Here is a 21,419-nt window from a genome sequence, read left to right as displayed (position 1 = left end):
GGGTGGTTGAGGCCATCTCACTTGCTTATGAGTCGGCCGGTCAGCCTTCACCTTTGGCTGTATGGGCTCACTCTACCCGGAGTATGGCTGCTTCTAAAGCTCTCCTTTCAGGAGTTTCTCTTCAGGATGTTTGTGATGCGGCAGGCTGGTCCTCACCGCACACATTCGTCAGATTTTATAGTCTCGATTTTAGCTCCACTCCTGGGGCGCAAGTTCTTTCGTCAGCCTGTCCGCCCTGATTACACAGACGGAGACTTGCTCGCATGGGGACGTGGGTATTGCGTTCCCACTGTGATTACACGCAGCGGTAGTCCCTGAAGGGAAACGTCCCTAGTTCCCCAAAGGAACGGACGCTGCGTGTCCTGCCATGCTCCCGGCATCCCCTTGGATCGCTTGCTTCAGTAAGATCCGAAGCTGTTTTGCTTGTGGATTCAGGGGTGCTTTATAGTTTCCTGGTCGATGACGTCACTTGCTGTGACGCTCAGTCTCGTCATTGGACTGATTTCATTCATGCTTCAGACGCTCTACGCTGGAGGCGTTCCCACTGTGATTACACACAGCGTCCGTCACTTTGGGGAACTAGGGTTACATACGTAACCCGGGACATTATATTACAACAGAACACTGAAGCAAACATTTTTCTTCAGAAAACAATTTTATAATTTGAACATGAACAAATGCAAACAATATAACAACTAGTGACAACTTTGCAATATAAATACTAACAATACAATATACAGAGTGTAAATGAACAAATGGTTCAAATAATCTTCACAAACTGAATACAAAAAGAAATAAACAGTGCAAATGAAGAAATGGTTCAAATAATCTTCACAAACTAAATACACAAAGAAATAAACAGTGCAAATAATCTTCACAAACTAAATACAAATAGATAAATAAACAGTGCAAATGATTAAAACAATCTTCTGAATCGGAAGGTTCCACGAGGTCATCGTCTAACGACTCGTTTAAAAAAATCAATTCTAACACATCCTCCGATTTGTACTGCTGTTTTGACATACTCATTCTCTCTCGTTTTTTATGCTCTTTCGTGTTTTGTGCTCTTTCGTGTTTTGCGCTATGGTCAAAAACTTTGCATCCGTTAGTTTTCATGTATAGTTTTCAATGCATTGTGTTTGTTCAAATTTATAAAGAAACGTGATTGGTTGTTAAAAACACCAATCACTATGTTTATTGGTTAAGTTGATGACCGTTTGGACGAATCTGGGCATGGGGGTGGGACTAAGCATCAACAATCGTTCCTTTTTGGCTCAGAGAAAGAAACCACATGGGTTTCCTTGACGAATCACTGCTGCAGATTTTGATGACACAATAACCGGCACTAATAACCAATATATAACCAATGGTTATAACCACTGAATAACCAATAGAGACAACCGTGATAACACGGGACAGCTGAGATCTTTACGGTGCATTTTAAAGCATACAGATTGGATTAGCGACTCAAAAGATAATAAGCATTTTAGAACAATTGTTATTTTATGCCGCGGGCGGCTATATCGGTCTTTAAGGGTTAAACCTCGGATCCAAAGCTGCGGCCACATAAAGCGCCTCCTTGTTCAAGTACCTCTTGTTGAGATCCTGGCACATGCCAGATTTGATTTCCTTTGTCAAGTTGGAATTAGTTGGACTGTTTTGTAGATCATCAAAGTGTTGGAGTGGTCTCTTCTGACATGACTGGTGTAGCTACCTTCATGGGCTTCATAGCAGTGACAACTTCTTCAGCAGCTGTTATGTTCCTTCCTCCCCTCAGCTGAGAGGAGGTCAGCATGGATGGCTGGCTGCTGTTCTAGGATGTCATGTGTACTATTCCATCTGGTAACTACGTCAGTGAGCAGTTTGTGGGTGAGGCAGATTTAGCAGTTTTTGTTTTTCACACAGTACATGGCTGGCTAAAAATATTTAGCATACCAGCTAGCTGCGCTGCAACGGTCATGTTTGACACATTGTCTGTGACGATGGCGGGGTCCTTGCTTTTTATGTCCCATTCCTCTAATGCATCTTCCAACACCTCAGCGATGTTACTGCTAGTATGGCTCATCTGCAAAACATGAGAAATCAGTTCCCAGTCCTCATTGATGTGGTGCGCCGTGATCGTAACATACGATTCAGTCGCCCTCGATGTCCAGCCGTCGCATGTAAGGGCCACTCTTTCTGCTGAGCCAAGAGATGTATTTACAACTTGCTTCACCTCTTCATACATCCTGGGCACAGCTACCTCGGTAATGTATTTGCGAGTCGGGATCACATAGCGAGGCTCCATTGTGTTTACCATATACCTCAAACCATGGTTTTCAACAACTCTGTAGGGGCGCAAATCATGACAAATGAAAAAAACCAACGACTCCGTTAGTTTTAGAGCTCGAGCTGAGTTAGATGGAAGTTTGTTATCCAGTGTAGTCTGCTTCTGGTCGCCAGGTTTCGGTTGCTTCTCTTTCAATGTCATTTCTGCATGGCGTCTGACGAGGGGCGTTCGTAAATTGGTTGTGTTACCTGAATATTTTATAGCAGCATGACAAAGCTTGCATATTGCGTTTGTTTTATCCAAGTCCATGCTCCCTGGTTTGTTTTTAAAACCTAAGTGCACCCATACCCAAAGCCTAAAACAACCAACCCCCAAATTTGTTTTTTAACCAAATTTGACTATAGGCCTACAGAAATATTAAGCATATTTTGCATGTCTTGATGTGTCATATTTTGCAGTGTTAACAATGCACTTAAGATTGCACCCCTGTGTTTAGTACCCTTTTCTGCTTTTTTAGAACAATTCAGGGAAAAATGGGTCTGTAGAATGTAACTCCCATACAGGCACATATATTATTTTGTGCCTGTATGGGAGCTACATACCCCAGACCCATTTTTATATGGGTCTAATTATATATAATAATACACACATCTTTGCTGAAATGTATTGTGCTGTTGTTGTTAACAAGCCATGGTTAATTTGCTCTGCCTTAGATTGCACGTGTCCTGGGACAGGAGAGGGTGTGAGTGGGAAACCCACTGCTGAAACTTGGCCCTGGTTTGTCGTCATGGATGAGGTGTTGGGACAGAGGCATTGCACCATCCCCTCTGTCCTCATTGCCTCAATCCCTGAGGACAGACCAGGGCTAAGTTCAGCAGTGTGTGACCAAGAAGAGGAGGAGCCAGGGGCAGCATCCGCACCAGCACCAGCACCACGAAGATGTCACGGTTTCCCTGGTTTTCCCTGGCCCTGTCACGTACTACATTTCCCAGCATCCCCTTGGATCCACACCTGCACTCACTTCCCTCATCACCGCAGCTGAATCCCATCTCCTCATCATTACCTCATCACCAGCCTTTATATTCAGTTGCCTCCAGGGATTCTTGGGGTTGCACATGTGTATAAATAAAGTTTGAGTTTAAATTGTATTCTGGTCTCCTGTCCTGGTATAGCGTGACAGAATACCCGGCCACACACCGTGCAAGCTCCAACGGCACTGAAGGTCACCTCCCTCCTCATCGCAACATTTCACGTTTTCCTTCAGAATGTGCTGGGATCGGATTGCGGCGATAGCTCAGGAAAGCTGTGATCTTTTTGAGTTCACTAATAAGTTTTGCTCACTGGCTGTTGACTGTGACCTGAGTGATGAGACCATAAAAGCTTGTTACAAGATCGGGGCCAGATACATCGACCCTCGACCACTCCCCGATCTTTCAGGGCTAAACTGGAGAGAGGCAATATCTGTCTGCTGGGACAGTTTTTTCCCTGAGTGTGCGTTTCCCACCAAAATCACTCATCTCGGCAAACCAGTTAAACCCACCGAGCAGGCGCTCAGTGTCCACCTGGCATCTGTTGCGGGGATTGTTTGGCCCAGAGCACGCAAGCTGGTTTCCAACAGTGCCAATCTGGCATCCAAGTTGATCGACCCCCCTTTGATGTCCGTTCGGGGAACTCGCCGGTATGCTCCACATCCCACCAGCCTAGTCAAGTTTGATTCAAGTCAAGTTCCGAGTCTAGTACATGGTAAAGAAGTCGTCTGCCCAGCCGAGCCAGAGCCTGCACTTCACGTCTGTCCAGCCGAGCCTGCACTTCATGCCAGTCCAGCCGAGCCTGCACTTCACGCCAGTCCAGCCGAACCTGCACTTCGCGCCAGTCCAGCCGAGCCTGCACTTCACGCCAGTCCAGCCGAGCCCGCACTTCACGTCAGAGCTGCCGAGACCAAGGCAGTATGCGTCGTGCCCGCCGCCCCTGAGACTGTGAGCGTTATGCCCGCTGCACCTGTGACTGACAGCGTCGTGCCCGTCAAGCCAGAGACTTTCCGCCCAGTATCTCCTGTTCCTGTCCTCAGCCAGAGTCCGGACGAGAAGGACTTAATTGACCTGTTTTCAGAGCTTCCTTTGCCGCTGGTCCCGTCCAGCTCAAAGCCCTCTTCATCGCTGGTTCCGCCCAGCTCAGAGCCCTCTTCGCCGCTGGTCCTGCCCAGCTCAGAGCCCTCTTCGCCGCTGGTCCTGCCCAGCTCAGAGCCCTCTTCGCCGCTGGTTCCGCCCAGCTCAGAGCCCTCTTCGCCGCTGGTTCCGCCCAGCTCAGAGCCCTCTTCGCCGCTGGTTCCGCCCAGCTCAGAGCCCTCTTCGCCGCTGGTCCTGCCCAGCTCAGAGCCCTCTTCGCCGCTGGTCCTGCCCAGCTCAGAGCCCTCTTCGCCGCTGGTTCCGCCCAGCTCAGAGCCTTCTTCACCGCTGGTCCTGCCCAGCACAAAGCCTTCACCGCTGGTCCTGCCCAGCACAAAGCCTGCACCGCTGGATCTGCCCAGCACAGAGCCCTCATCGCTGGATCTGCCCAGCACCGAGCCCTCTTCACGGTCCACGTCTGCCCAGCCAGAGCCTGTTCACGTCACGTCTTCCGAGCCAGAGCCTGTTCACGTCGCTTCTGCTGAGCCAGAGACTGTTCACGTCACGTCTGCCCAGCCAGAGCCTGTTCACGTCACGTCTTCCAATCCAGAGCCTGTTCACGTCACGTCTGCCGACCCAGAGCCTGTGCACGTCAAGTCTGCCGATCCAGAGCCAGAACCTGCTCACGTCACTTCTAGTGAGCCAGAGATTGTTCACGTCGCTTCTGCTGATCCAGAGACTGTGCATGTCACGCCTGTCGATCCAGAGACTGTTCAGGTCACATCTGCCGAGCCAACGTTTCCAAACCAGATAGCCGCCGCCGAGCCTGTGTCCCCTGACAAGATGGCAGCCGCTGAGCCGGTGTATGTTCCAGTTCCTGAGCCGGTGTCTGTTCCAGTTCCTGAGCCGGTGTCTGTTCCAGTTCCTGAGCCGGTGTCTGTTCCAGTTCCTGAGCCGGTGTCTGTTCCAGTTCCTGAGCCGGTGGTGTCTGTTCCAGAGCCTGATCCAGTGTCTGTTCCTGTTCCTGAGCCGGTGTCTGTTCTTGTGCCGTGGCCGCCCGAGGAGTCCTCTCCGCCTTGGCCACCCGAAGGGTCCGCACCGCCTTGGCCACCCGAAGGGTCCTCACCGCCATGGCCACCTGAGGGGTCCTCACCACCGTGGCCACCTGAAGGGTCTTCACCGCCGTGGCCACCTGAAGGGTCTTCTCCGCCATGGCCACCTGAAGGGTCTTCACCGCCGTGGCCACCTGAGGGTTCGTCTCCGCCCTGGCCGCCTGCACAGCCTGCTCCGCCCTGGCCGCCTGCACAGCCTGATCCGCCCTGGCCGCCTGCACAGCCTGCTCCGCCCTGGCTCCCTATTCTGCCTGCTCCACCCTGGTTCCACCCTGACCCCGCTCTGGCTCCACTCTGGTTCCGTCCCGATCCCGCCCTGGCTTCCCCCCCACTCATGCTAAAAGGCGCGAGGACGCGCCTTCCGGGAGGGGGGAGTAATGTCACGGTTTCCCTGGTTTTCCCTGGCCCTGTCACGTACTACATTTCCCAGCATCCCCCTGGATCCACACCTGCACTCACTTCCCTCATCACCGCAGCTGAATCCCATCTCCTCATCATTACCTCATCACCAGCCTTTATATTCAGTTGCCTCCAGGGATTCTTGGGGTTGCACATGTGTATAAATAAAGTTTGAGTTTAAATTGTATTCTGGTCTCCTGTCCTGGTATAGCGTGACAGAAGAAGGCGAGACAGAGATGATGAGTTTTTTTACTTGATTAGAGAAGACATGGGACTGCAGAGGCGAGGAGAGCACTGGAGAGTAGGGAGAGAATGGACAGGCTTTCTCTTCTTGAAAGAATTATTGAGAAATATACATCTATATTCTTGTTTAACTTTTTTTCACCTATATTTTTTAAAAGGAAAAAAAATCTGTACATTTATTTATTTATATGCAACTTTAAATGTGTAAATAAAAGAGAATTCATTGCTCTGGACATTATTTATTTTTGTGATGATAGTCAATTTCTACATTAAACAAATTCTTCTATACCTTTTTTTCCACCCAACTATTTACAACATACGTTAAACATATCAAAATCAACATTAACATTTAAATTTACAGTACATAAAATAAGAAAAATTATGTAGACTTTTATTCAGCTGAGTGGGAGACCCTGGTGTTGCTGCTTGACCGGGATGGGCTCCACAATAGAGACCCTGGTAAGGCTTCTGCTGGTGGGACATCATCTGGGATGCTCTCCAGAGTGTTTGACTGCATATTTTCACTATCCACTAAATTGTCTACCAACAGGTTTGCAGGGCTGACTCATGGAATAAATATTGAGATACTTTATTACACTAAAGTACTTTTAATAACCACTAATACCACATTGGCGAAAAACTACTAGTCATATATTTTAAAACTTAGTTAAGCAATTTTTTTATTATTATTATTTTCATTATCTTGCATACTCTAATGTACTTAAGGTATCAAGAGTAAAAGTAAAGGAATTCTGCAGGAAAAAAAAACCTTGTCAGGATTTTTATGATGTTTTGCATCATGATGTTTTTCTATTACTGCATGTTGCATTTTACTTCTGAATATTTTCAAGGTTGATACATTTAAACTATATACTTTTGTGTGTATAACTATATACCGTGTGGGAAAATTACTTTGAGTATTAACGAAGTATGTAGTTCCTTACATACCACCACTGGTTATTTTGAAAATTAAAGTAACAAAATGTAGGCTTATTGTCACAATATTAACAAATTGTTGATAACTACAGCTCCGTCCCATTTCAAAGGGCGCATCTGAAGCACTCGGACCGGTCTAGCCTACGAACGATTGTTCTTGTCGCCTAGCAACAGTGACTGACAGCTCCCGATGAAAAGCGGGAGTAACATTCGCACTGGACTTTTTATATTCAAATGGGGTTAAAAACCTGTGTAAATATATTTACCATGGTCCATTTATGTGCATAATAAAAAGAATACACTAGCCTACAAAATCGCATCAAGGTAAGATATAAATGAACATTTGAATCTTCAGCTAAGCCGAAAGTATGACCTGAAACATCCTTAATGCCATGTCCTTCAGTAAAATATAAAACATAAAAATGACAATAGCCAGTTCTGGCTCCATAGTATATCAAATGAATTGTCAGGATGGCAGCATACTCTCGCACTGTTGCCAGGAGCGGTAATCGGGAACACCTGGCTGCGCAATTAGGAAATCCTATGGAGGCTACATGGTGCGTCCTTCGGAGGACGCATAGGCTGCATCCTTGAAGTCTTCAGTCCTTCGAAGGATGCAGCCTTCACATTGGGACACAGCTGTTTTCTCAGATAGGCTACCGCGGCACCGCCGGCGCCTACCGATAGCTGGGCCGGCCCTACCGTAACGGTACGCGTCAGGGAGGATGGATGGGAGGAAGAGGCCAGGAGGTATGGAAACTTTGTTTCGGCTACAGAATAAAACATTTTAAAAGATAATTGTGACTTTTTATCTCACAATTGCGAGTTTACATCTCGCAATTCTGACTTTATTTCTCAGAATTGCGAGATATAAAGTCAGAATTGCGTGAAATAAAGTTGCAATTGCGATGTTGGATATGTAAAAGTTACCAGGAACAGGCCAACATCACTGGGACGCCAGGTATCACCGTTGAGCCCTCCTGTGATGTGGTGGGTTCATCAATGAAACATAAAAAGAGGGAGCCCACCGGATGACTCCGATGACGTGCCTACTCTCCCATATTTGATGACAAACTGCCTCCCATAATTCCTATTCTGCAATATCAAAATATCTGCAAATGTCAAGATCAAGGATTCAAGGATGTAATTGGAACGTGCTCTCACATAAAGGAGATTTACATCTTGTCCTGTGTTTAAAAACTTTCAGTCACATGATGTCCGTGGGACAAAGTATAGTCATCATAATGAGAAATGTTCTAATAATAATGAGATACTTTCTTGTAATAAGAATTTTACGTAGTAATGAGATACTTTCTTATAATTATAACACAGTATATCATAATAATGTAAAAAATTTAATAAGATAGCATGCCACCACCAAGATGCCCTGTTGCTCATCATGGCTGTTAGGAAACTGACTTACACAGGAGAGACTTTAATGCTCAGCACATAAAGACGTGAATGGCTTCTCTCTGCTGTGGATCCTCTCATGTCTTTTCAAATCTGCTGATCGACTGAATCTCTTGTCACAGTGTGAACACTTGTAAGGTTTCTCTCCAGTGTGAATCCTCCCATGCGTTTTCAGATATGATGAGTTACTGAATGTCTTGTCACAGTGTGAACACTTATAAGGTTTTTCTCCAGTGTGGATCCCCTGGTGCTGTTTTAAATGTTCAGCTGTAATAAAAGACTTCCCACACTCAAAGCACATGTACTCTCTCACACCAGTGTGAATTTTCTCATGTCTATGTAAATTTGACCGCACTGAAAAACTCTTTCCACACACAGAACATGAATGCGGCTTCTCCTTCGTATGAACTGTCAGGTGTGTCTTCAGGTGTGATATACAAAGAAATGTTTTGCCACATTGATCACATATGAACGGCTTCTCTCCTGTATGAACTCTCGTGTGAATCTGAAGTTTTTGTTTGCCTGAGAATCTCTTTCCACACTGATCACATGAGAACGGCTTCTCTCCTGTGTGGATCCTCATGTGGATCTTGAAGTTAGTTTTTTGTGTGAAGCTCTTCCCGCACTGATCACACGTGATAAGTCTCTCTCCGGTGTGAACTCTCATGTGAAGCTTAAGATAATTTTTGTTTGAGAATCTCTTTTCACACTGATCACACATGAATGGTTTCTCTCCAGTGTGAATTCTCATGTGAAGATTAAGAGTGTGTTTATCTGAGTAACTCTTTTTGCATTGATCACATGCGTACGGCTTTTCTCCAGTGTGGATCCTCATGTGATGCTCAAGATTTCCTTTGGTTGTAAAACTCTTTCCACACTGATTGCATGCATATGACTTCTCTCCAGTGTGGATCCTCATGTGAACATTGAGGGATGATGATTGTTTGAAACTCTTTCCACACTGATCACATGCGTGTGGCCTTTCGCCAGTGTGAACTCTCATGTGAATCTGAAGATTTTCTTTGCATCTGAATCTCTTTTCACACTGATCACACTTAAACGGCTTCTCTCCAGTGTGGATCCTCATGTGGGTCTCAAGACTTTGTTTGGTTGATAAACTCTTTCCACACTGAGTGCAGGTGAAAGATTTATTGGCTCTTCTTTTCTTTAAAAGTGTCTTTCTAGTCCTTGAGCGACTCACATCTTCACTCTCCTCCATCACTTCACTCAGTTCTTCTCTCTCCTCCTTCACTTCACTCAGTTCTTCGCTCTCCTCCTTCACTTCACTCAGTTCTTCGCTCTCCTCCTTCACTTCACTCAGTTCTTCTCTCTCCTCCTTCACTTCACTCAGTTCTTCACTCTCCTCCTTCACTTCACTCAGTTCTTCACTCTCCTCCTCCACTTCACTCAGTTCTTCACTCTCCTCCATCACTTCACTCAGTTCTTCACTCTCCTCCTTCACTTCACTCAGTTCTTCACTCTCCTCCTTCGCTTCACTCAGTTCTTCACTCTCCTCCTTCACTTCTCTCAGTTCTTCACTCAGTTCTTCACTCTCCTCCTCCACTTCACTCAGTTCTTCGCTCTCAACCTTCACTTCACTCAGTTCTTCACTCTCCTCCTTCACTTCACTCAGTTCTTCACTCTCCTCCTTCACTTCACTCAGTTCTTCACTCTCCTCTTTCACTTCACTCAGTTCTTCGCTCTCCTCCTTCACTTCACTCAGTTCTTCGCTCTCCTTCTTCACTTCACTCAGTTCTTCTCTCTCCTCCTTCACTTCACTCAGTTCTTCTCTCTCCTCCTTCACTTCTCTCAGTTCTTCACTCAGTTCTTCACTCTCCTCCTTCACTTCACTCAGTTCTTCACTCTCCTCCTTCACTTCACTCAGTTCTTCTCTCTCCTCCTTCACTTCACTCAGTTCTTCACTCTCCTCCTTCACTTCACTCAGTTCTTCACTCTCCTCCATCACTTCACTCAGTTCTTCACTCTCCTCCATCACTTCACTCAGTTCTTCACTCTCCTCCTTCACTTCACTCAGTTCTTCTCTCTCCTCCTTCACTTCACTCAGTTCTTCACTCTCCTCCTTCACTTCACTCAGTTCTTCACTCTCCTCCTTCACTTCACTCAGTTCTTCACTCTCCTCTTTCACTTCTCTCAGTTCTTCACTCTCCTCCTTCACTTCACTCAGTTCTTCACTCTCCATCAGGTCTGAAATCAAAGAGAAACGGTTATTTCATTTTGAGCACAACAAAAATAATGAAAATCAAGGTTCAAGGTTCAAGGTTCAAGGTAGTTTATTTGTCATTACAATAACAAGTTATGTAACGAAATGCTTAGATCCCACCCCCACCCAACATTGTCATACAATGATAAAATTTGAAAAACCTATCTGGAATAAAAACATCCTATCACATCCACATGAATAAATAAATAAATATACTAACAGTAAATACAATAATAATAAACTATATAAAAGACAGTCTATATCAGTTGAAGTGTATTACGAGTTATATAGCCTAACGGCCAGGGGGAAGAAGCTATCCCTGAACCTGTTGGTCTTGGTCTGGATGCTTCTGAGCCTCCTGCCCGATGGCAGCTTGCTGAACAATCGATGGCCCGGGTGACTAGGATCAGAAATTATCCTTTTTGTTCTCCTCCTGCACCTCTCGTTATGAAGATCCTGCATGGATGGCAGGTCAGTCCCTGTTATGCGCTCTGCTGTTTTAATAACCCTCTGTAGTGCCTTACGGTCATGAGAGGTACAGCTGCCGTGCCATGCTGTGACACATCCGGTCAGAATACTCTCAATAGTACATCTGTAAAAATTGGTCAGTATTCTTGCGTCCATGCCGAATCTCCTCAACCGTCGGAGGAAAAAGAGCCGTTTCCTGGCCTCCTTAACCACCTTATTAGAGTGGATGGACCAGGTCAGGTCATCGCTAATGTTAACCCCAAGGAACTTTATGTTATTGACTCTCTCCACTACAGACTCATTGATGAAAATGGGAGCATGTTCTCCTTGCCGCTTCCTCCTGAAGTCCACAATTATCTCCTTTGTCTTACTGACGTTGAGTTGTAGATTATTCTCCTGACACCAAAGAGACAGTGAATGTATCTCATCTCTGTAGGCCGACTCGTCGTCATCAGAGATCAGGCCTATCACAGTGGTGTCATCTGCATACTTAACGATGGTGTTGGAGGAGTGTGTAGCTACACAGTCATGGGTAAAAAGAGAGTACAGGAGGGGACTCAGCACGCAGCCCTGGGGGGAGCCAGTGCTGAGGGTAAAAATGAAGTAAAAGAACATAAAAAAGAGCTCTGATGTAATAACAAAAAGTACTTTCCATAAATTAGGTACATTGATGATAATTATTTTAAAACATTATAGACACAAATTTCTGTAGAAATAACTATTAAATATATTTGATTATTGACACAATCATCTAATGTAAAATGTAATTTATTTTACTTAAAACTATTTCATTATTACAGTCCAGTCACACTAGACTTTTAATTCCAATGACTCCCATTCATTCGCATGTGAATGTGGGAAACCAGAAACACAAGTTTCGCTGCATTCCAGTCCAAGTTGGAACGCCAAATAATTATTTGAATTAATAAAAATGACCGAACGCACGCGGAACACCAGCACCCGCCATTTTTAAAACAGCTAGAATGTAAACACACAGATTATAGCCTATATATTTACTCCATAAACTAACTATACAAACATGGAAAACAGTAATAGATGGGTCTCTAAACCTTTATGCTGAAGAGAAAATCCAACGCAACTTTGAGGGGACCAAGTCAAACATTATTATGTATTTCTGCTCAGCTAGCAACACAGGACATCAACCACACGGCATAGGCTAATAACCTTTTTTTCATATAATGTCTACTTTCTATAACAGTTCTATCTAATAACATGTTAAACAGTACTGTTAGACAGATCGCTAACTAATGAACACAGAGAATGCGAGCATTGTTTGCTCTGGCATTCTCAGCGCCGCCAAAATAAAGGTGCGTCGCTCCGTCAAAATAAAAGTCGCCGTGCTTGCGTCACTCCCTTACCCCTCCTATCAGTTCCTACAGTATGGCCACTTGGCCAGTGCGAACGCAAGCAGTGAAACCGAGTTTGGGGGAGAGTAGTTCCTAGAACTGTTTAGAAATGGACAGTTCCTATAACTAAGTTCCTGTAACTACTTGGTCGGAAAGCGGCTATTGTTGAGCATAGCTCTGATATACTTTGCCACCCTGGTCAAGCTTGAAGAAACCTCCAGACCCGTGGCTGCTACCATCTTCAGTCAGCTAGAGGACCTCAACATGTTGTTTGAGTATGGGCGCACCGCAGAGGCTGAGGACTGGCGTCCCCGCACCAGAGAGCAGATGAAGGAGTTAAATGACGATGAGCGGTACACTTGTTCTGAGATGTTTAAAGAAGCAATGGCACAATAGCCGCTTTCCGACCAAGTAGTTACAGGAACTTAGTTCTAGGAACTGTCCACTTCTAAACAGTTCTAGAAACTACTCTCCCCGGAAACTCGGTTTTGCTGTTTGCGTTCGCACTGGCCAAGTGGCCATAGGAACTGGTAGGAGGGGTAAGGGAATGACGCAAGCACGGTGACTTTTATTGTGACGGCGCGACGGACCTTTATTTTGGTGGCGCTGAGAACGACAGAGCATGCAACGCATTCTCTGTGTTTATTAGTTAGCGATCTGTTATTAGATAGAACTGTTATAGAAAGTAGACAGTATATGAAAAAAAGGTTATTAGCCTATGCCGTGTGGTTGATGTCCAATGTTGCTAGCTGAGCAGAAATACATAATCATGTTTGACTTGGTCCCCTCAAAGTTGTGTTGGATTTTCACTTCAGCATAAAGGTTTAGAGACCCACCTATCACTGTTTTCCATGTTTGTATCTAGTTTCTGGAGTAAATAGGCTGTAATCTGTGTGTTTACGATAGCTGTTTTAAAAATGGCTGGTGTTCCACGTGCGTTCGGTCAATCAGTGTACACTAACGTCACGGGTAGTTCCTTTGGTGCTGGTTTAGACCCTACTCTGAAGTAGGACCTAAATTAGTTCCTCCAAATGGAGTTCCTAGAACTAAAATCGTTCCTAGTTCCTGCGGTGTGAACACGCCGACATCCGGGTACTTCAGCCAATAGTTCTAGGAACTGTGAAAAGGTTCCTCCGGTTGGAAAGCGGCTAATGTTCTACCAAGCTTCAGGCTGTGATGGAGAGACATCCTTCCACTGAACTATTTAAAGCCCTCCCAATCTTTGATCCAGCCAAGGTATCTGGCTTAAAACCTGATATGAAGAGTTATGTCCAAGTTGTCCCTGCTTTGAGCAAGGTGTCTGCAGAGGAGTGACATCGCTACACCTGTATGGACAAGAGTGGTGCAGGCGAGGTTAGTGCAGTGGAGTGGTGGGCTGCAAGGGAAGATCGAATGCCAACACTTGCCCCACTGTACCAACATCTCCCCACTACTTCAGTGGATGTGGAGAGACTTTTTTCCCCACTATTCTTCTCTTCTGACACAGCACAGACGAAGCCTAAGCGAGGACAATGTTAAGATGATGCTGATTGCCAAATTCAACAGCAGAGACTCAAAATAAGCTCCAAACTCCACACACATTCCTGGGGTCCGTTCTTCGTACGGCGCTAACTCACTTAGCTGGATTTGATTGTTGGCGATTTGGCATGATCTTGGATTGTTTGGTTCTTCGACGCTCATCCTGGACTTGCTGTCATAGCAACATGTGCGCAAACTTAAACCTGCTCGGGAGCAGGCTTATTTCATGTTAACAGGATTAGACCGCGGCTTCATAAGCAGAGCTGATACGGGAAGTCCAGCGCAGCGCGATAGTGCACTTTCTGAGATATTCTGGCGGCGGTGTTGCAACAATCTATAGAGATATTCTTAATGTTACTCAGAAAACAGGTCACAGGTTTAATTCGTTTGAAGTAATTGTGCTAAATGTTACTCTCTTAGATGTAAGAAAGAAATCCCTATTATCTCTAGCCTTGGCTACCGTATATAGACCGCCTGGGCCTTACGCTGATTTCCTAAAAGAGTTTGCAGACTTTCTGTCAGATCTATTGGTCAATGTCGATAAAGCATTAATTGTTGGAGATTTTAACATACACGTCGATAACACAAATGATGCGTTAGGGGCTGCGTTTACAGTTTTATTAAACTCATTTGGGGTCAAGCAAAACGTCACTGGTCCCACTCATCGGCTTAATCATACGCTGGATTTAATTATATCACATGGAACCAATCCAACCGATATAGATATTATACCACAAAGTGATGAAGTCACTGATCATTACATGGTCACTTGCATACTACGTACTGCTGAAATTTGTCACGTTGCGCCGCGTTATCGACCAGGCAGAACAATCCTTCCAACCACTATAGATCATTTCTCAAATAGCTTACCTGATCTAACTCAGCTGATTAGTGAACCCAAACAAACAGATGAACTAGAGGAAATGACTAGCACTATGAGCAACATTTTCTCTAGTACATTAAACATTGTTGCACCAATTAGATTAAGAAAGGTTAGAGAGAAAACTAAAGCACCATGGTATAACAATACTATGCATGTTATCAAGAGAGAAACTCGTAATTTAGAGCGTAAATGGAAACAAACTAATTTAGAGGTCTTTAGAATCGCGTGGAAAGACGTTATAAATATGTATGTCACGTTATAAAAAGGCACTAAAAGCAGCCAGGGCTGAGCATCTCTGCAAACTAATAGAAAATAACCAAAATAATCCAAGGTTTTTATTTAACTAACAGACTAACAAATAAACAGACGTCACCTGAGCAAAATATTCCGTTACAGTTTAGTAGTAGGGGTGTAACGGTACACAAAAATCACGGTTCGGTACGTACCTCGGTTTTAAAGTCACGGTTCGGTTTATTTTCGGTACAGTAAGGGAAAGAAATGCAAACATTAAATTGCAGGTTGTTTATTACTATAAACTTTTTTTAACAATTTGTTTACACTTTTTTAAACACTTTTTAATAAAATATAATAAAATAGATATAAAATAAAAAAAGAATAAGAAATAAAATACTGCTGCAAAGTTCTCCACTAAATAAAATACTCTCAGTCTTAAACCAATATCACATAATAAAATATAATGAAAAATATAAATAAATAACTATGATTACAGTGCAGGAACAGAAAATAGCCCTATATTAAAATAATATTAAACAAATATATTAATGTTTTATTATTTTTCAATAATCAATCAACATAATCAATTTAAGATTTTTTTTTTCCACTTTTTTAATAATTATCTAAATAAAATATAGTCCAAAGCTATAGTACAAAGCTATTATTACCAGAGCATGTGATCAGAGCAGGTCATTTTACCATTGTTGCCAGCATAACTATACCAGCTCAGCAAACAGAAATCTAAGTTACTACTGAGAAATTTCACCTTATTTGAGCGGACTTTGCTTTTCCAGTGCGTGATCGGTACATGATTGGAGTGTTTGGGCCGTTAACCACAGAGCAGAACGCGCATCGCAAACACGGACTCGAACACTGAGCAGAGAGCGCAGCGGGTCGTCGACACACACACACACACGCGCGCGCGCGCACGCCACGGAACGGAGAGTGCGGCGGCGCACACGAAGCGGAAAAGCTTTTTTTCGGCCTGCAGTCTATTTCATTGTTACAGTGACGACGGGTAAAACACTGGTAAAACCAGAGAATGTCTTATAGGAAAAAACATTAGAATCAGCTGCAGGGCGGGATTTGCGCTGAACGCGGAGACTTCCGCCACTTAATATGTTCGTGTGGAAACACGAAAATGTACCTATGTTCCGCACACAAAAATTGCATTCAGTCATTCGGTACACACGTGCACCGAACCGAAAGCCCTGTACCGAAACGGTTCGGTACGAATACACGTACCGTTACACCCCTATTTAGTAGTAATGATTTCAGGAATTTCTTCACTGAGAAAATAGAAAGCATCAGAAACACAATTGTAAATGTACAATCTTTAATGGTGTCTTATGATTCAGCCTCAATTATCGCTCCTCAAGAAAAACTACAGCGCTTTACAACTATAGGACAGGAAGAGCTAAATAAACTTATCATTGCATCTAAACCAACAACATGTTTATTAGATCCAATACCAATTAAACTACTGAAAGAAGTGTTACCTTTAGTGGAAGAACCTCTTCTAAATATTATTAACTCGTCTTTATCTTTAGGTCATGTTCCAAGAACATTTAAACTGGCAGTTATAAAACCGCTTATTAAGAAACCACAATTAGATCATAATAATCTAGCAAATTACAGACCCATTTCAAATATACCTTTTATGTCTAAAATACTAGAAAAAGTTGTGTCCGCTCAATTGTGCTCTTTCTTGCAAGAAAATGACATCTATGAAAAGTTTCAGTCTGGGTTCAGGCCGCATCATAGCACAGAAACTGTGCTCGTTAAAATTACAAATGATTTACTTCTAGCTTCTGACCAAGGCTGTATCTCAATATTAGTTTAACTCGATCTTAGTGCTGCGTTCGACACTATAGATCACACAATACTCTTAGATAGACTACAAAACTACACTGGTGTTCATGGACAGGCATTAAGCTGGTTTAGATCGTACTTATCTGACCGCTACCATTTTGTCTATTTAAATGGAGAAAAATCTATCATAACTCCAGTAAACTATGGAGTGCCGCAGGGATCTGTGTTAGGCCCTCTGTTATTCTCAATATATATGCTGCCACTTGCTGGAAACATGTAGGGCTGGACCCGAATATTCGCATATTCGTTCGGTGGGTTGGTATTCGATTTGATAATTTGACATTCAAATATTCTTTTTTTTTTTTTTTTTTTTTCACACCTGGGATCCCCCGTGAAATGGTTCTCATTCGCGCTTGAATAAGGCCGACGACACACTGGCTGCGTGGTGTGAGCGTCTCAGCTGAGTGGCGTGTCCGTTTTTCGGCTCCCATGTTAACAGGTTGGAGTTTGCACACTGCCTGTGTGAGACACTCAGGTGCGGCGCGAGCCACGCGGAAAACGCGTGCATGCTAGAAATAGAACCGACGCCTGTTCCAGCAACAGGACTGTTCTCCAGCTAGAACGCAGAACAGCGGAGTTTGCATGGACCCAAGTGCATGCCTGAGCTTGTGTTTTTGGATAAGCTGCATTGCTTTGACACGTTTTTCTTTATTTAAATTTCGTTTTTTCTTTATTTAAATTTCGTTTTTCTTTATTTAAATCTACCCTTTACTGTGTCAGTAATTTGTTAGTCAGAAAAATATTAGACCACCTTAAGTATTGCTTAAGTTAACAGACCTGTGTATATGCGTTTTATACCACTAGTGCAGTGTCCGTTCTCGGAGTATATAAGCCCTGCCCGCGTGAGGTGCGCCGCTTCCCGCTCGCGCTGTTCTGTAGTTTACTGTTTATTAATTCTGAACGTGTCACGTCTCGTGTCCATCTATATTGCACCAAATGCGACACTGCACTCTCTTGTGAAGTCGATTTGATGAACAGTTCTCGAAATAATCAAAATTCAAACGGACATACAGACACATAGAGGTTCCTGCATTTATTAGAGAGAATAATATGTTCAGCACCCTCTCTCCGAAGCTTCGATTATTCGCTGTTCATTACTACCGAAGCTTCGAAGCTCAAAAAATGGTATTCGGACCAGCCCTAGAAACATGGAATTAGTTTACATTGTTATGCTGATGACACTCAAATCTAAAATTTCATCACGGCCAGATGAAAACGCTAAATTATCCAAATTGACAGAGTGTGTTAAAGATATAAAAGATTGGATGACGTGTAATTTTCTTTTATTAAATCCAGACAAGACAGAGGTACTAATCATCGGTTTAAAAAACCGCCCACAAAACCTCTCACACTACAACTTTAACATAGTAGGATGTCCTGTTACTTTATCCTCTACAGTAAAAGACCTGGGTGTTATACTAGACTGCAACCTGTCTTTTGAAAATCATATTTCATATGTTACAAGAACAGCCTTTTTCCATCTTAGAAACATTGCTAAGCTACGTAACATGCTATCAGTTTCTGATACAGAAAAGCTAGTTCATGCATTCATGACCTCGAGATTAGATTACTGTAATGCTTTATTAGCCGGTTGTCCTGCATCCTCAATAAACAAGCTACAGTTAGTCCAAAATGCCACCGCTAGAGTTCTTACTAGATCACGAAAATATGATCATATAACACCAATTTTATCATCACTACATTGGTTACCTATAAAGTTCCGTATTAATTACAAGGTATTGCTACTGACTTATAAAGCCCTAAACGGCTTAGCTCCAGTCTATTTAACCGATCTTCTATCGCCCTATAATCCATCGCGCTCTTTAAGATCACTAAATTCAAGGTCCACCAAAGGAGGGAGAGCATTTTCACATTTAGCTCCAAAACTCTGGAATAGTCTTCCTGATACTGTTCGTTGCTCAGACTCGCTCTCCCAGTTTAAAACTAGATTAAAGACGCATCTCTTCAGCCAGGCATATAATAATCATATAATACTTTTAATCTTACAGTTAAATCCGGTCTCTAGTTCATAAACGCCAGAGGAGAACTGCCCCCCGACTGAGCCTGGGTTCTCCCAAGGTTTTTTTTTCTCCATTAGGTCACCTGATGGAGTTTTTCAGTTCTTTGCCACTGTTGCCTTTGGCTTGCTCAGTTGGGGATATTTGGGGATATTTGGGGATATTTAATTTAATTAATCAATCAACAATACTATTGATCAGCATTACCAAACGTGGACGTTTTCCACTAGAAACAAACATTGATGTATTATTTTAATTTAATACTGTGAAGCTGCTTTGATACAATCTGTATTGTGAAAAACGCTATATAAATAAACTTGACTTGACTTGACTTAATACAACTTAAATCAGATATTGCTTAAGTTAAGCTTACAACCCTGTCAACCATTCTGGAAATTTAATTTACTTGATACAGTTTACTGTTTATTGCTTAAAAAAATTAATAAAAAAAGTGTAAACTATATTAAGAAATGTCCAACATTTCTGTAACATGGCTGCAAAAACTTGCAAACCAGATATAAAACAGAGCTAAAATTATATTTGGTTTGATGTTGACAATTAACACGGCAGGTGAAGCTGGTTTCAATGAATGAAGAATAAAGACCAACCTCAGCAATTATTGGAGAATTACTGTGGGAGGAGCTTCACTGATCACGTGACTGAAGTAGGAGGGGCTTCACTGATGATGTAATTGCTGTGGGAGGAGCTGATCTGCCAAAATAAAATAAAAAATCAGTTAATGAGTTTGTTTTAATAGGGTCAAAGACCAGATATTTAATTTTAGTGTCTGATTGATATTAAATTTACAAAAGTGATTTTGTATACATAGAAAACAGTAAATGCAAGTGTAATGTATACAATGTAATGTATATGTAATGTATATGTTCAAATAACTTTTGTGGAGACAAAATGTCAGAATTTAGTATAAATAATTTTGGATCATCATTCAGTGTAACATCTGTATGTAAAAATATAACAACATAATTATTCTGACTATTTTCTGAAGAGATCAGACTAAATGTCATTATTTTTTAAATGATTAAAAGCTTGCTGACAAATAAGTGGTTTGAAGAATATTGGGATAAGATAGTGGGAGAAAGACTTAAAATGAAAATGAACGAGTATTTTGGGGCTGCACTATGATCCTAATATACAGTGTTTGAATATGTCATCAAATGATTCTCGTTCTAAATATGACTGAAAACAAAAATTATAAAAAATAAATAAATATTTATATATAGAGAGAGAGAGCGAGAGAGAGCATTTATATCTGTCTGTCTATCATACAGCAATTTTTATTTCTAATTCTAACATTATTCTGTTTATTCGTTAAAATAATGGCAGATATCTAGAAAAGTAGCAAAGAACTGTAATTAAAAAAAAACATCTAAAAGCCAACAATTACCCTCAGTCTGCTGACACCAATGCAATGAGCTTTAAGTGTCAATTTACAGGAGATCTGAAGACATCAGCATAATAAATGAGGTGAAAACAGGAACTATTGTCATGAAATAAAGAGTGTTTTCAGCAGATCTGTTAATATTGATGAGCCTCAGACTATCAACACTCATTCAACAAGCCATTCAGGATCATCAGCAGATCATCTCACTTTATTCTGAGTGTTTGCTGTTAGAAACACATTATTTGAGTCAGGATACATGATAAAAGACTGTTAAACTGCTATAGCCTATTTAAGGGTTTTATGATAAATATATTCATTACAATAAAGTAATTATATCATTAAAATCTGCAGAAACTGAAAACGACCATACAACTTATGTACATTTATGTACTTATGCAATATTTTTTATGTATTCAACTGTAGAAATGTACAAAATTTACAATCACTAAATATGAAATTGGAAAATTACAGATTGACAATAACGCAAGGATATTAAACTAAGAAAATATACATCTTAAAATCAAATAACCTTCTCAAATGTATCACACAATAAATGTAACACTGTGTACTTACAGACATTGCGTCTAACAGATGAAAAGAAAGGTAATGCACACAGCTACCACATTTAGCTGAACTATTGCAGTACTACTAGTACTTCCTGCTTGCTGAACAAAGAGGTTGTCAGTGACTGCTTTTCAAAATTAAAGTCCTCACTAGAATACACATTTACACAATGATAAATCCACTGAAAAATCTAAATAAATTCAGTCCTGCACATGGTATTTTATCTAAAGTTTATTTTCACGTTCTGCTGCACTTTACTTCACTGTGTATATTGCAAAATTACTGTAAACATCAATGGCACCTTACATATGACTTATTTTAATCATTCCTCTGTGATAGTTCTTTTTGTGTATTATATATTATGAAATATTAATGCCAATAAAGTAGTTTGAAGTTTA

General features: G+C 42.3%; 3 protein-coding genes across 4 annotated transcripts in view; 1 reads left to right on the top strand and 2 right to left on the bottom strand.

The window, feature by feature from the left end:
• Positions 1-21,419, top strand: part of LOC307162199 (uncharacterized protein) — a 390,774-nt gene that overhangs the window by 167,320 nt on the left and 202,035 nt on the right. The gene's annotated exons all lie outside the window — the stretch shown is intronic.
• LOC307163209 (uncharacterized protein) overlaps positions 1-21,419 on the bottom strand; it is a 325,993-nt gene that overhangs the window by 297,535 nt on the left and 7,039 nt on the right. The window lies entirely within an intron of this gene.
• Positions 6,360-21,126, bottom strand: LOC307166514 (uncharacterized protein). Of its 2 annotated transcripts, XM_079884932.1 has the most exons (3): positions 21,031-21,126; positions 19,664-19,766; positions 6,360-10,679 (listed from the first exon to the last, which is right to left on the bottom strand). In XM_079884932.1, the coding sequence occupies exon 3, from the start codon at positions 10,672-10,674 to the stop codon at positions 8,500-8,502; it is 2,175 nt and encodes a 724-aa protein (XP_079741058.1). In that variant the 5' UTR covers positions 10,675-10,679; positions 19,664-19,766; positions 21,031-21,126; the 3' UTR covers positions 6,360-8,499. The 2 variants fall into 2 exon arrangements, with proteins under 2 accessions (XP_079741058.1, XP_079741059.1); XM_079884933.1 differs by lacking the exons at positions 19,664-19,766; positions 21,031-21,126 and adding an exon at positions 11,021-11,131.

This window comes from Squalius cephalus, assembly GCF_949319135.1.
Source record: "Squalius cephalus genome assembly, chromosome: 1".
Taxonomy (NCBI): domain Eukaryota; kingdom Metazoa; phylum Chordata; class Actinopteri; order Cypriniformes; family Leuciscidae; genus Squalius; species Squalius cephalus.
Note: the sequence above shows the minus strand (reverse complement) of the source record. Positions and strands in the feature narration are given on the sequence as shown.